This window comes from Nelumbo nucifera, chromosome 4, assembly GCF_055504915.1.
Source record: "Nelumbo nucifera cultivar China Antique chromosome 4, China Antique-T2T, whole genome shotgun sequence".
Classification (NCBI taxonomy): Eukaryota; Viridiplantae; Streptophyta; class Magnoliopsida; order Proteales; family Nelumbonaceae; genus Nelumbo; species Nelumbo nucifera.
In genome coordinates, this window is record NC_142652.1 from 8,701,220 (window position 1) to 8,716,476 (window position 15,257).

Sequence of the window (15,257 nt, forward strand, 5' to 3'; positions counted from 1 at the left end):
TACAGTGATAAAGTAAAATAAAAACTGAAGAAAAAGCGAACCGGAATTCGTATTCTTGTCATTTAGTCATTTACAACTTTAGTATATACTACTATACTAGTGCAAAATGAAATGAAATTGTGCTGTAAATAAACAGATGCTAATTAATATTAAAAGAAGGAAAGACGTCCTACAACTTCAACTTTTAAAAGACCTTCAATAATCAATCCCATTTGTCACAAGGTTTTTTTAAATCACGTACCTTCTTTAAGGGGTATTCCCTGATCTGAATTGTTTTACTTGTTGCAAGTTTTAAAAAATAAAACAAATTAGTTGGTTTGAAAAAAAAAAGAAACAACAAACATATACTTGGTTACATGTTTTTTTTTTTTTCAATACCAAAAAATATATTCTTAAGGCTCAGTTTGGAAGGAGTACAGATACAAATTTGTAGAGTGTAAAACTATGTATTTTTTGTTATTTTGTATGGATTTGTATTGTATTTATTTGTATTTGTACTCCTAAACTGAGACTCAGTTTGGAAGGAGTACAAATACAAATATGTAGAGTGCAAAACCTTGTATTTTGTATGTATTTGTACTATACATATTTATATTTGTAGTCCTTCCAAACTGAGCCTAAGGAATATAAATACAAATATGTGAGGTGCAAAACATTGTACTCTGTATATATTTGTACTATGCATATTTGTATTTGTACTCTTTTCAAATTGAGCCAAAATTTCTAGTTTAAAGAACATGTTTCCATACGGTTATTTAATATCATGTTCCATGAATTATATAATTTTTACAAAATTTGTTTCTTCTACAACAACTTTGTTTTTTACTTTTTAAACCAAATATGAGAGTTCAAGAACATGTTTTTGTTTTTTGCTGATGTGGCAATTTCATAAATTAGAACACCTCCTAAATTGCCATTTGGTTTGCCATGCATAGGGATGGTAATTTCTACCCTATCTAGTAGGTACCCTTGACAGGTGTTTTTTTTCCTGAAAAATGGATTTTGGGGCAGGGATGGATTTTGATATTTTACAACCTTTACAGGTATAGGTAGGGTATGGTATTGGATTAAACTTGACCCGTATATTGTTGGAAGGCATATGAATTTATGTATCAAGTGTTGAATTTCATAATATTTTGAATTTTATGTGAAGGGCAATTGATAGTTTATGTATTTTCTACATATTTTAATCAAATAATTGGAAATTTTGATGGTTGTTCATGTTATTTTGCTTTTTTTATTACTTATATATTATAAGAAACAATAGGAAATTAGATATCGATTATAGACCCAACCCAACCCACCATTTGGGTAAGGTTAAGGACGGTTTTGCATTTCATGTATGAGAAGGTTTGGGTTTTGAAAATCCAACCTGCTACAAGTTTTGAGAGGGTATGGATTAAGAGGTTTAGAAAGGCAAATAGAATCTAAAATTTACAAAACCCTCCCGAAACCTGGCCCATTTCCATCTCTAACTATGTGATTGCAAACAAAGAGGTAGATTGATTAGAAACTACATTAAATGGGCCTGGACAAGCATTATTTTGCTCTCAAACTGGTACATTCAGGCACCTATAAAAACAGCTGATACATCCGGTAGGTCCCCCATCTAGGCTAGTGGTGTTTTGGCCATTTTTGCTGAACGGGTTACTCAATATTAAAGGTTATTGAGTGATAATTACTTTATATTTTTTGATTTACTTTATATTTTCTGATTGTCATTTGACAGGAGAGGCCATTTTGGAAGCATCTGAAAGCTTAAGTCATTGACATTGTAAGCAAAGCGGAGGGAGGTTTCAAATCATTTCCTCGAGAAGAATATGAGATGTAATATTTATGTCCCTATCTGGTACATTGTGTGGCTCAACATAAAACATACTTTAACAAAGGGGGGTGTGATTTTGGTTCCCATTGACCAAGAATCCTATATTCTTTTTTTAGTGGGTACCACTTATGTAAGTAAATGATACCCATCTACTGGGTGGACAAATAACTTTTCCACCTTGAGGGAAAGTTGACAACACTTGAATAGAACAAAAATATCCCTTTTAATAATAGATTTTTTATGGCTAAAATGGTCATTGCCTTATTTACATGAGATATAAAAGAATATGAATAAATGCACTTACAAAGATAAGTATTTCCCAGGAAAAACTTACCCAAATAACTGCATTTACCTGAATAAATAACTTACCGAAAAGCGAACAAAGCCAAAATATGAACTAATAGAATTATTAAAAGAATCATAACACATTGCACTATTCCCTTGTAATGCGTCATATATCGCACATCTGGTACATTGCGTAATTTCATCACGGGTCCTTCCAATCCCGGTTTTGTGTGGTCTTATTACCCCTCATTTGTAGGGGATGAGTATGAGTTTGGCTGTTTGTTTGGAAGAAAAAGCTACTGTTTTGAAGCTATATAAAACAGTATTCTTTTAATTAAGAAAGTAAATAAAAAATAAATAGGGTAACGTGTCAAAGTTTCAGAACAGACCAAGCTGTTTCTCTTTTCCAACCAGCCAAACCTTTCTCCATTTGTAGGGGATACAATCATACAACTGTATATGTCTTGAAAGCAAGTTTTAAAATATCACAATGCATATGTATTGGCTTTTGAACCTAGTAATACTCTATATATTGGGAATTAGGGGAATTTTTTCATGTTCAAAAAATAATATTAGGGTGGGTATTGATTGGAACTAAAAGAACAATGTATTGATGCTTTTAAATGCAAGATAGTGAATTTTTAGTGTCAAGCTTATCAATACTTTAACCATGCTTGAAAGGGCAGGGTGAAGAAAAATACCAAAAAAGAGGTATATGATTGATTTGAATGAAAATAAGAGAGAAATAAAAACTTGAGGGAAAGTTGCTAATAAATTTTGTAAAATTTCTTGAGAACTTTCTATCCATTTTCTGTTGCTCTCTAATTTTCTTTCAAACCAGACACAGAGAAGGGAATACACAAGGGTTTTACATCGTCTAATTAGCATGCCTTTGATGTTGATGACGATTAAAAGAGGATGAAAAATACCTCCCTCTGCGTTAAAAAACTTTCATTCAACAGAGACATGGAGAAGAATGAGCAAAGTACCCAAATCCAATAAAACATGTTAGGCTGGCAGCAGGCATTGCATCATACAATATACATTTTAAGACCCATGGACATAACCTTCTAAAGAGAACCCACCAAGCACGGGCGGGGAGAAACATACTAACATACTGGTCTTGAAGCTTAGGTCGTGTCCGCTCTCTATAGTCGGTCTAACCAACCCATAATACTTTCTTGCGAACCAAACTGCAGATCCTGCAAAAAAAATGTCAATCATACACCCAGGTATAATTACCAAGTTCACAAGATCAATAGATTGATGAAACAGAAACCTAGGTATATATATCAAGACGTATTGCTCTGATGGTTAACTGCCCACGATTGGTGACTGGTTAGTAGAAGATGAAACTTACTGCAAGCTGAAAATCTGTTATACCGATCTCTACATCATCAAGGTTAGGGATCCCAGATGCTGTGTTGACATCTGTGAGTGCATCATTCCTGTGACAACTTAAATCTGAGAGACCCACTGAATTATCTATTGGAGTGTAAGAATCAAAAATCTCATTGCACAACAGTAAGTCATCCATGGCATTTGGATCTGGGTCTTCAACAGGCTGAGATTCGCCCGCCCACCACGCAGGATCCAGCCTATCGTCATCCAGACTAACAGCAGAGAGAGGAGGCTGAGGTGCATTTTCAATGAACTCTGTTTCCTAATTCACATAAAGTAATTTCAGTGAGGAAGCCCATCTAGCCAAATATACTGCCATGCATGAGTATCTCTATTAAGAATTCATATATCAACTTTTATTTTAGAATTACAACAGAATATGCTTTTGGAAGCTTGCAGACATGTTAGGACTTAGGACCAACCAATGCTTAGATTCCACCAAGGATCTTACAGCTTAAGTCAACCTGATTGATGATCAAAATCAACTGATGGAGATGATTAGTCATTCAATTGGGTCAACTTTGAGACTGGGAGATCCTAATGTGGCACCACCAAATTTAATGCCACTCAATTCCGATGTATTTACTGCAGGGCATTTGGTTGATCATTTAGTCTGACTGTCCAGCACCAAGATTTTCTTTTCTGCCAAGTAAAAAAGTAAATAACTAGCTAAGATGAGTTATGAGTGGTCTACTTTCTCTTCATTGATGACATCACATAGAGCACCCTTTCTTGGTTGACGTATGTCAGGAGTCTTTGTTTTGGGAGTCCTTGGACTAGCTTGGACCATCTCTATTTCGGCATCACTCTTATCAGTATGCTTCTTCTTCTGTTGGTAGAAAATTTTTGAAACAACATATTGACCTTCCTTTTCATCATTTTCAGTCCCTAGATGGTATTGATGCATCACCCAATTGTACTTATCAGGCTTTGACCCCTTCTTTGAACTTTTATAGAGAACCATAATCTTCTTAAAGCCCTTCTGCATTCCATTTTCAACCACAGGTTTGGTTTTACCAGTTTTATGCCAGCGGACATGCTCCTCTCCCTTGTTACATTGATGATGAATCTTGCGGCGCTTGCGATGTCCAATTGAATATGCATTGGCTGTTCTATGGAAAAAATAAACACTACTTCCATCTTTCTTAGCACCTGAAGAAAAACCAAACATAATAATAAAAACTATGGATCATTTGACATGAATCAAGATACCAATGCATAAGTCAACTGAACTTCTTCACCTAGAAAAAAACAACTAAACCAAGCTACTTTATGTTCCAAATATGATTTCTAAATTCAGATTACAAACCAGATGTAGAAACCAAACCATTTATTCATTGACTTGAGATGGGACTTGAATATAGGACAGTTTTGAGAGTGCATGGATCACCTTGTCTTGAACATTTTGTTTTTGGCTCAATCAAGACTTAATGGGGATTGGACCTCATCAGGATTGAGGTAACCCATCAAGATTACACTCACTGAACTCAACAGAAGCAGAATCTATTTCAAATCTTAAGTTTTCAACATGTTATCTTAATTTAAAATGGATCTTAAGATACACAATAAGGTCAAGAACCTATTTTACCCAGGGTTAAGCAAAGCCACAATTTTTGTTAATATTCATCTTTATAGTTCTTTTCTCCATTTGATATCTATAATACTTGATTTCATCAATATCTATCTGTTTTCTCACCAGGAAGATTTTCAGGATGCGTATAATAAATTCCTTCATTTCCCTCAAGTGTAGGAATGAGTTCATCAATGAACAAATGGGGTTCTGAATCTCCAACTCCAACTTTTCCTGCCAAATGTTCTAAAAGTTCTACATCAGATGGATCAAACTTTACACCAGCAGGCAAGCCTGGCCATTCAAGTGAAACCTGCAAATTACAAAGAAACTAAGAATGAGATCATTCATATCCATTCTAAACATTAGAATTGCTCAATTACATCCAGAAAGGTGTTTCTATATATGCTATAACTATGGGACAAAAAGGTCATATGGCAGTCTAATCATGAAACAGGATGAAGATACACAAATGGTGCACATATAAATAAATGGTTTCCATTCAATGCTTCTAGCCACTGGTTCCAGGACAAAGTTCTACATGATCAGAAAATTTCAAAGATATAATCGCTCATGGTTAATGAGAAACTCAAAAAGCATGTTGGGGGGGATAATTCACAGCCAGTGTTTTAAACGGCGTGGGAGGTGTATGCCAGAGGCGTACATGCTTTAACATTTGTAAGGAGAAAAGTAAAAAGTGTTTCAGTCACTTAGAAATCCTTCCTCTTCAGATTAACAAAGCATAAGTGACACAGAATTTTATCATTGATGGTTGGCTAAAGTTAGGCTCCATCAGTGGCAAGTTTGAAGAGCTGACATTTATGATCAGGGATCTGCTGAATGGGGGCAAACAAACTCATTCATGCTGTGGCTCTGCAGTTCAATGGAAAATTAGTATCATTGTGGTTTGTTTGCAGTGGAGAACTCCACAGACATCAACCCCCCTCATGTATGTCGGCAAAAGAAATTTTGGACTTCTATCATGGCATGCACCAAGCAAACAGTATTGCGAGAATTTAAGTGCTATTCTCCACTACTTAATAGGAAATTATAGACATGATGATTAGTTTCAGAGTGAATGCACTTCCTTCAGCAGGGTGTACAAGAGGTGAGCATCCATTAGTACCTCCAAATTAATTTCTTGGAAGAAACATCAAGGCATATAGAATGGACAAGAATGCTTTTAATTACTTGACAGAAATAGAATCAGAAAAACTAGAAAACAAGAAGGAAAGATGACTTAAGTTTACTATGTATTCTCAAGATTTAAACGACAAATTCAAGAAAATTAACCAATAATTCTTGGTACCCTATATCCCATATGTTCCCATGCATGTTAACTAGATGGTTTATTTATTTATTTATTTATTTTTGGAGGAGATGTTACATGGGCAGGCATTAACTCCAAGACAGCCTTACAACAAAGGTTGCAGAATTTACAAGAACTTTAAGAAGCATTAATAGCGAGCATGGCAGGATTGACAACATAACCAAATTAACATATTTATATGATCCCAAAGATCATTATTATCTTATATTCTGGACTACCCAAAAAAAAGATCGTTATAATCCTGCTACAAGATAATTGCTCAACAAAATATATGCAAGTGAAAGCTTCTTATTATTTGTTTACTTTTGGCATAAAGAGAGTTGCACTACTAGATTACAGTCCTTTGGTTTGAGTCCCACTAACCAAGAGAATAGGAAGGATGGAGTCTCACCATTAGTGAGGAAGAAGAATCTCACTTCTCCAAGCAAACAAGTTGTAGAGTAGATCTTAATGCTTTCGTAAATGTGGCAGAAGAGGGGTATATTAGCACTTATAGGCAAGGCTAAAAATAGAAACTATAATTTGTATATATAACACATTTTAAGGAAAAGAATTACAAATATCTTCTTCCAGGATTTTCAGTAATTGCCTTTTTGAGTAGGCTTCAATTTGGGTTGTGCCCATAGGGCTTGCAAGAAGTTTCAGGGAACCGTAGTAGTAAAGGAGACCTGTGGTATAGACCTAAAACCACATAGGTTTGGCCCAGTTGTGTTGCAATTCTACACCTAGCCAGTGGACAGAACACTGATGTGAGCAACCAGATAACTTCAAATGTTTAACATTTGTCTGCATAGTTTCTATCTATTCACATTGTCAAGAAATATAATGATTTCACTTTACATTTGATGTCTTCGTATTGAATTAGTCTGATCAAAGTACTAGTCTAATGTTTGCTACTACCAATGTGCATAATCTAATTTTAAACATAACCGGTGCAACTTCATAAAACACGACTTTAGGCAACGACTCAATGTGGACAAGTAATTGCACAGAGGTAAATAATATTCTGATGAAAATAAAATACTAAACATTAACAAAAATAGAAATAGACAATCCCATCAAACTACAAATAAGTTTCAAGCTTACATCACTGTTATCAATGTGATGGTGGCAGTTAGGGCATTGTCGATTTGCCCCCAAGTCTTTGACCTGATGTGAAGAGAATTGAGTGGCATTTTTCACTTTAGCTGCAATTCCTCTACCATCGATAAGCCACGACCTGAAGAAGTAGTGTTTTTAAAGCTAAAGAAATTTAAAAAATTTTGACAAGAGGTTTGCTTGCTAAAATAAACATCCTTATACACAGTACCGATTTTGCATGAAAAGAGACACAATATCAGTTACAGATGTAAAAGTCAATTGGTAAACTTTAGCAACTATAAACAACAAAGGACATATGATTAGGTACAAGAAATGGTTCGAAGGAAATCATAACTGGAGTAGGAAAGATACAGTAATTTTTGCATCATGAAGATACGAGAGATGTGGTAATTTTGCATCCAAGTAGCTCCATCTACAAATGTATGAATTCCTTATCTCATCAAGATATCAGAGATTTTAGACACAACTTGAGTGGTTCTAGCATGGATACCCCTAATGGTTTGTCAATTCAAATTACTAATGGAAGAACCGGAGTCTGATAAGAATAAATATATGAGTTTCTAAAGAACCCAATATACTGCCTGATAAGCAGGTAGATTATAATACGTTCTAGAGGAGGCATCCCCAATGGAAGCTTCAATGTTTTTCTTAGAAAATGGAGGACGAAAGAAGCAATTACATCCTCTTGTTTATTTGGGGTGAGAGGGGGGAGGTTAGTAAGGAGGATTTTGTTATAAACAAAAAGTACGCAGTAGAGCATGCATACATCCTAAGCATCTTCTCGAATAAAAGGGAGTTGATTCAAGTGAAAACAATTGGAACATAACACAAAATCGTAATCATTCAAAGGTAAAGAAAAGAAGTCGGATACTCCTCCACATTGGCATTTCTCCCAAAAAGTGGTCCATCTCAAGATGAGAATGAGATAATCAAGCAAAGGAACGACTCAAATAAAAAATTAAGACGATCCTAGACGTGTTATACAATCGATGAATCGAAAGCATGCCAAGAGAAAATAAAAATCGAGCACTTAACAGACTTGAGAAGCTACTGAAACAAGAAACACTATAAGCATGGACATCATACAGGAGTAGAGAAGAAAAAATAAACATAAATCAGAAAAATACTATGATTACAGCTTAAATACAAAGATAATGTTGCGTTTTTTGTTAGCTCTTACTTGACCATTGTTGTTAACTTAAAACAGAGGAAGAAGGAAGAAGGTCCGCCACACAGCGAGAGCGAGAGCGAATATGGATGATGAGTACCATTTATATGATTTTCCTTTTCTCCACCATACGAATAAAAGTGTGCGCGGGAAACTTAGTCAGGAGCCGTTAGAAAAGGCTCGGGCATAAAACCGCAGTTTTTCCCGCGGAGAATTTCATATCTAGGCTAGGCACCGCGCTAGAAGCCTGAAGCCACCAAGTTTCCTGAGCCGCCACTCAACTACTCAAGTTGCTCGTTGGTAGAGCCTCAGGTTCGGCACCGGAGCTGAACGTTCGTGGGAGCCCGAAAAAACCCGTAGCACTGTCAGGGGGAGAGGAGACAAGCTGGCTTCCTTGCCAAGCTAAACATGGAACCGCAACCGATGGCGATGAGGATTGAGGAATATAGTAGTTTTTTGGAATATAATAGTCGTTGAGCTCCGATTGTGAATTCTATTTGCATCACCTTAAACAATGCCACGTGTTGCGTATGCACTATTCAACCCAAGATCCATACATAACTCTTGTAATGGAGTTTACTCTTAAGGACCCGGGCGATGCACGATATTACAATGAAAATTAAAAATTAAGGTAAATTGTAAAGATCCCCTTGTACTATAGGGTCTGTCGTAAGATAAAGACCCTTTTCCGTTAGTTTTTCGTTGAAATCTAACCTCACAATACACGAATAATGCATCACTGCTTCTCCCCGGATCTCTCTTCTTCCCTTTCCCCTTTCCCCTTTCCCCTTTCCCCTTTCCCCTCGCAAAGAAACATCTGCAAAAACCGTCTTCTTCTAGTTTCTCTTCACCGTCGAGAGAGAGAAGAACATTAACAAAATCGGCGTTATCAGAGACTTTACCACTTCCACGCCGTCGGTGTTCCTCAATGATCCCACGGACGAGCTTCCTCACTCTAGGAGCAAGAGCCGAGCATCGTTGGTTAATACGGAAAGGATCGTAGAGGTAACTCAGCCACGGCAGATAATCGGACCAGTTAAAAGTGCCCAGGAGCTCAAACCTTTCCTTCACCATCTCACGGAGCTCTCTCACCTCTTCGCTATCTTGCCCCACATCGTACCTCTTGCCAAATACACTTCCCATGATATTGTTCAGCGCAGCAGCTTGAAGGTGCTTGCACAAGGTCACGGCACCACGAGCAGACTGCTCCCCGGCTATGCCATTCAACATGGCAGAGCAGTCCATCTAACGCCCTGGCTCGTGAGCTGCAATGCGCTTTGGTGCAAAGAGGTGAGATGAAGCAATCCGCCTAAGAAGCCTCCAGTAAGATGTAGACGTTGCTAACCTACCCCACCACGGTGTAGTAGTACATTGACTGTAAATACTAATTAATTAAGGACTATTACTGATGAAACATCCAAATGTTAAAAAACATTCGATGTGATGATGTAGGCTTTACCTGTCCTTGTAGAGAGTGAGCACTGAATCGGCATGAATGAGATCGTATGTCCTTGGATATGTAGACATGGCTTCACACCTTCAATTCAGGGGAACAAGATCACCATTTGCATCTCATGAGTTTACTTTGAATTACTGGGAAAATGGGATAGAGCAGAGAGCTTACCAGCCCTGATATGTTCCTATCGATCCACGCTCGTAAATTGCTCCAAGTGTGTTGATCTTCGCCTCTGTTGGAACAACATTCGTGACCCACACCGGGTCATCGATGAGAGCAGCAGAAAAGCCTCCCAGGTGAGCATTCATATCAAGCAAATTGCGGTACCTTCCCTTCTGAGCTAGCTGTTTGTTGACAACCTTGTAATGAGCTACTCTCTTCTTCCAGAGCTCTGTATCTTCCCTGGAGGTCTCTGTTGTAACTCCATCTAGGCTTCCACTACTAATTCTAGGCAGGACTGAATGTAATCTGTTTGGCCATTATTCCAACTTTCCACCGGCAATTTCTTTTATGTCGGACACCACATGCAGGGGAGTTAAGCATGTCTCCATCTTAGAGTACCTGCATTGCTCAAGAACACAATAAGCACAAATTCAGCCACAGAGTAAGGTGGAGAAACAACTGAAGAACGAAAAGGGAAAAAAAACAAAATAGAAAAAGTTTAGTGGGGGTATTTTGGTAATTTAACGTATTCCATTATCTGAAGGGGGTCTTTGTGGCAAAACAAAATACGGGGGGGTCTTTGTAATTTACCCTAAAAATTATTATAAGGAAAGAATGTAATGTTTAAAATAATTAATCTTTATTTTATTAACTTGTTATAAAATAATTTAGTAACTTAGTTAATTGGATTAATTATATTAATAATTTTTAATAAAAATGATAAAATGTTATTAATTACTTAATAAAATAATTATTTTTCCATATTATCCGTTAATGTTTTATCTATTTATTTTACTTTATTAATGATTAAAAGTTATAATTCTTTGTAGATGTTACTTAAATATTAGTAAATATATCAAATTAGGTTGTAGTCATGATTTTCTTTAGGTTAATTTTTAGTCATAATTAAATTAATCTAAGCTCAAGTTCAAGGTTTAAAACTTTAGGTTAAGCTTTGGTTGGTCCTCAACTTGACCCAATCCCCTAAGTTGAACTCGTAGGAACAATGTGACAATCACCTGAGCTGAATTTGAAGGAGCTATGGGGATGGGCTACCCTCATTATGTAGCCTAATGAACCAAAAAAACATATGAGATCTCACCCTAAATTTTGATAGTGTATTAACAATTTTATAGGTTGCCCATCTTGGCCCACACCTCAGGCCTAATAATATTTGTTTGTGCTTGGGACAATGACATGATTGTCTGTGTTAATTAAAATTTATATTTAATTTTACTTTATTATAAAAGTATATAAAAAATTATATTTATATATTAATATGAAAATTTTTACTTGTACGTATGTAGCTTCTAGGTTTAGTTTGGGGTTAGCTTGGTCCCTGTTCGCTAGTGTTGTCACTAGATTCCAAAAATCCAATAGTCGATTTGACTCCAAATCCAATTATCCTATATTTAGATGATAGCACTTCCATCCAATTAATAATTGGATTAGATGCAAGTTTAAACAAAATAAGATGGTTGTGAATTAAATTTGAATCTAATCCAAAATCTGACATAATAATGGGATGTGAATGCAAATATATAGATTTCATAATCAAATGCGGATGTAGATGTAAATGGATCTGATCTAGATTTAATCCATTTATAGTCCTATTATTTGTATTATGTGTGAGGTTGGTGTAGATCTGCTCTAGACCTAGCTTAGAAGAAAATAATTGCTTGAGCTCAAAATTTTATATGTCTAACTGAGTTGAGTTTGGATTAAGTAATAAATGATCAACCCTAAGTAAGAGTTTGATGACATTTACAATAAATGACAGTAAATTTGGTTAATTTTATGCTAATTTATTATACCTTTCAATAATTATTGATTAAACATAAAAAAAAATCAGTAATTTATAATAAAAATTAAATACTAAATTACAACAAATCATGATTAAAAATAAGAAAGTAAAAGTAAATTACAATAAAAATTAAATATTAAAATAACAATAAGTTACACTAATTTTGGATAAATTTGCACTAATTTTTGATAATTTTCAACAATTAATGATTAAAATAAGAAGTTAATAATATATCACATTAAAAAATCAAATATTAAATGAAAATAAATGACACTATTTTTTAAAAATAAATTGTTGAACAATTATTAATATTCCAAACATTATTAAATAATACTCATAATTATTACTGGAATTATAGTTATTTCAAGAATACTCATAATAGCATAATTATTATTAGCAAGAATAATTATTATTACAATAATGATAATGTAAAAAATTATGTTGATGCGGAAACAGATCTGGGTCGGAATACTCATAATCCGGTCCCAGACAATCATCATCTTGACCCATCTTGTGCTACAGTGGTCGTTCAACTGGGAGACCACAGTAGAGAGTGACAGGAATAGATCTTGGTTGGTTTTTGAATGCAGGGAAAAAAAAAAAACAAAACAAAACGACCCATTTGATGCCAGAAGCAATTATTTATAGCAAAACCAATCCATTTGGTTTTAAACATATGGGTTGATTGTAGAAAAACGTCTTTGGTTTTAAACGTGCAAGTGCTCCTTTGTTTATAAGATTTTAGACGTCTTTGTTTTTTTATTGTAAAAAAACTAAAGCAACCTATTTTGAGGTTTTTAAAACCGGATTGCACAGAGAATCGTTCTACATCGAATGGTCCAACTGTCTGATCCAAACGAATGTTTTGACAAAAAAATAAAAAATACAAAAAACCGATCAAAAACCATTTCTGGTTAAATGATTCGACCACCTGGGTCAGCGGCTCGTTGGCCAAATCAACAATTTTTGGCCAAAATTAATTTTGGGTAAAACGAAACCAGTCTGATGATTGTCCATTTTTTCGGACTGACCATCCGATTCAATTTTGAAAACATTGACTTTTTTTTTAAACAAAAAACATTGACCTATTTGACACTAGCGGCCATTAACCAACAACCAGAACACATTTTAGATCTACGGTTCTGTTCTTACCTCTTAAAAATATCGACATTGCATAGAACAAATTTCCTAGGTTTTAACGTTTGTGTTTTTTGGTTAATTTTTTCATAGTTTTTAAAAATGACCTGGAGACCGAACCGATCAGGGGTCCGGTTACTGCGCTGAATGGTCCAATCGTTCGAACTGAACGATCAGCCTGTTCTGACAAAAAAAATAAAAAATGGTCAAAACTGTTCGAACGGTTAACCGCCCAGGTCAGCGGTTTGTTGACCAAAATCAACGGTTTGAGACAAATTTCCACCGGTCACCTAATCGGTTCCTGGTTTTCCGGTCCGATTTTGAAAACCATGGATTTTTTTTTTTTTTTACGTCGGAAAATGGTGCTTTGCCACTGTTCTCTAAATCTGCAAATTAAGGCAAGTTTATGAGTGTCAACGACAAAGTTGTTGTGAGTTTATGTCAACCAGTGTTTTCAACTCGACGTTGACTCGGCCGGTCAAACTATTCGAACCATCACTTGGCTAAGATTTTGGGTTCGGTTCAGTCAAGACCTATTAGATGGTCAAAATCTGTTCGATTCGATTGGTTCAACCATTGACTCGTTCGACCCGGTCACTAGGTCGCGGGTTGCACACTCAATATATACAGACTTTCAAAGGCCATAACTTTGCACTTCGATGTTCGATTGGGGTGATTTTTTTATTTTTATTTTGGGTAACTTTTCGAGATCTATTCATCCCAAGGCACCGTATCCCGCTATTTTTGAAAAAAAAAACTTTTTTGGCCTCAAATTGCAAATTTTAATATTGTTATAAATAAAAAAAATTAAAAATTGAGTTAAAAAACATTAATTAAATATAAAACACATATAATATATCTAAATACATATGTATATAAATATGTATACATTGTTTTGGCATAAAAAAGCCATAACTTTTCTGGCACGATTTGAACCGTTTGGCCCGATCGATTGAACTAGTGACCTGTGACCCAGAGGCAAAACCGGTTCGGCCTCTGGGTCGGTTAGCAAAATTTGAAGGGGGAGGGGAGCAACACGTGGGTAGTTTCCTAAAGTTTCCAAATTATTTCAATAAACTTCAATAATTATGTAATACATTTTAAATAAACTTTCAAAAATTTTATATGTTTTAATTTCCAAAATGCTATTTTACAAAAATGTAGTTTTATGAAAATTTTTGAAAAATTCATTACACTTATGTAATTATGGAGATTTATTGAAAATCGTTTTAAATTGTTTCTAAATATTTATTTTTATTAGGTAGTTTATTAACAAAATTACACTAATTTATCTTTTATTTTTCCAATATAAATTAATTAATAATTTCATTTTCCAATATTATAATATTTTATTCCCCCATCTACATTTGGTTGTTAACTATAACAATAGCAATAACTAAAATTGTATACTTTTTGATAATTGTTAAATATAATTCTCAATTTTATAGAAATTAGTTAAAGAGTTTTCAATTTCTATAAATATTGTTAATTAACATGAATATAACAGTTTTTATCTAAAATACTTTAAAAAGTCTGATGAGTTAATTAATAACAATATTTATTAACTTGGTAATTGTACTAATAAGAATATTTAATTTTTGGTAATTTATTAACTATTCATTAACTTTTGGTAATAACACTATTTAATACTCATTGAATATGGGTTAGGTTAAATAGTAACCATATTTAACTATTTATTAATTAATATGGATACTTTAAATGAGAGAGAGTGGATATAGATTGGGGGAGAGAGATTTTAGGAATTGATTGGAGAGTGGAGTAACATGATAGGTTCCTAATGGCTTAGAAGAGAGGCATGCTCCAGCTCAAAAGAGCATGCTGACGTGGATATTGATTGGGGAGTTAGGAGATAGATTTTAGGTAGTTGGGTTGGAACAGTGACATGGTTTGGTGGGAGTGGTGGGAAGGGGAGAGGAGAGAGAGTATGGGTAGTGGAGTAAGGAGAGGCAAGCTGACATGAACCATCTTGCTATATATATATAATACGCACGATCCAT

The 15,257-nt window shown here is 34.9% G+C and overlaps 1 protein-coding gene across 2 annotated transcripts; it reads right to left on the reverse strand.

Annotated features, from left to right (window-relative positions):
• Positions 1-3,079: 3,079 nt before the first annotated feature.
• LOC104591507 (SUPPRESSOR OF GAMMA RESPONSE 1-like) lies at positions 3,080-10,747 on the reverse strand. 2 transcript variants are annotated; one of them, XM_010250359.3, is made up of 7 exons: positions 10,305-10,747; positions 10,140-10,217; positions 7,498-7,630; positions 5,208-5,394; positions 4,206-4,663; positions 3,471-3,773; positions 3,080-3,312 (listed from the first exon to the last, which is right to left on the reverse strand). In XM_010250359.3, the coding sequence occupies exons 1-7, from the start codon at positions 10,442-10,444 to the stop codon at positions 3,259-3,261; spliced, it is 1,353 nt and encodes a 450-aa protein (XP_010248661.1). In that variant the 5' UTR covers positions 10,445-10,747; the 3' UTR covers positions 3,080-3,258. The 2 variants fall into 2 exon arrangements, with proteins under 2 accessions (XP_010248661.1, XP_010248662.1); XM_010250360.3 differs by lacking the exons at positions 10,140-10,217; positions 10,305-10,747 and adding an exon at positions 8,693-9,118.
• Between the last annotated feature and the right edge of the window lie 4,510 nt (positions 10,748-15,257).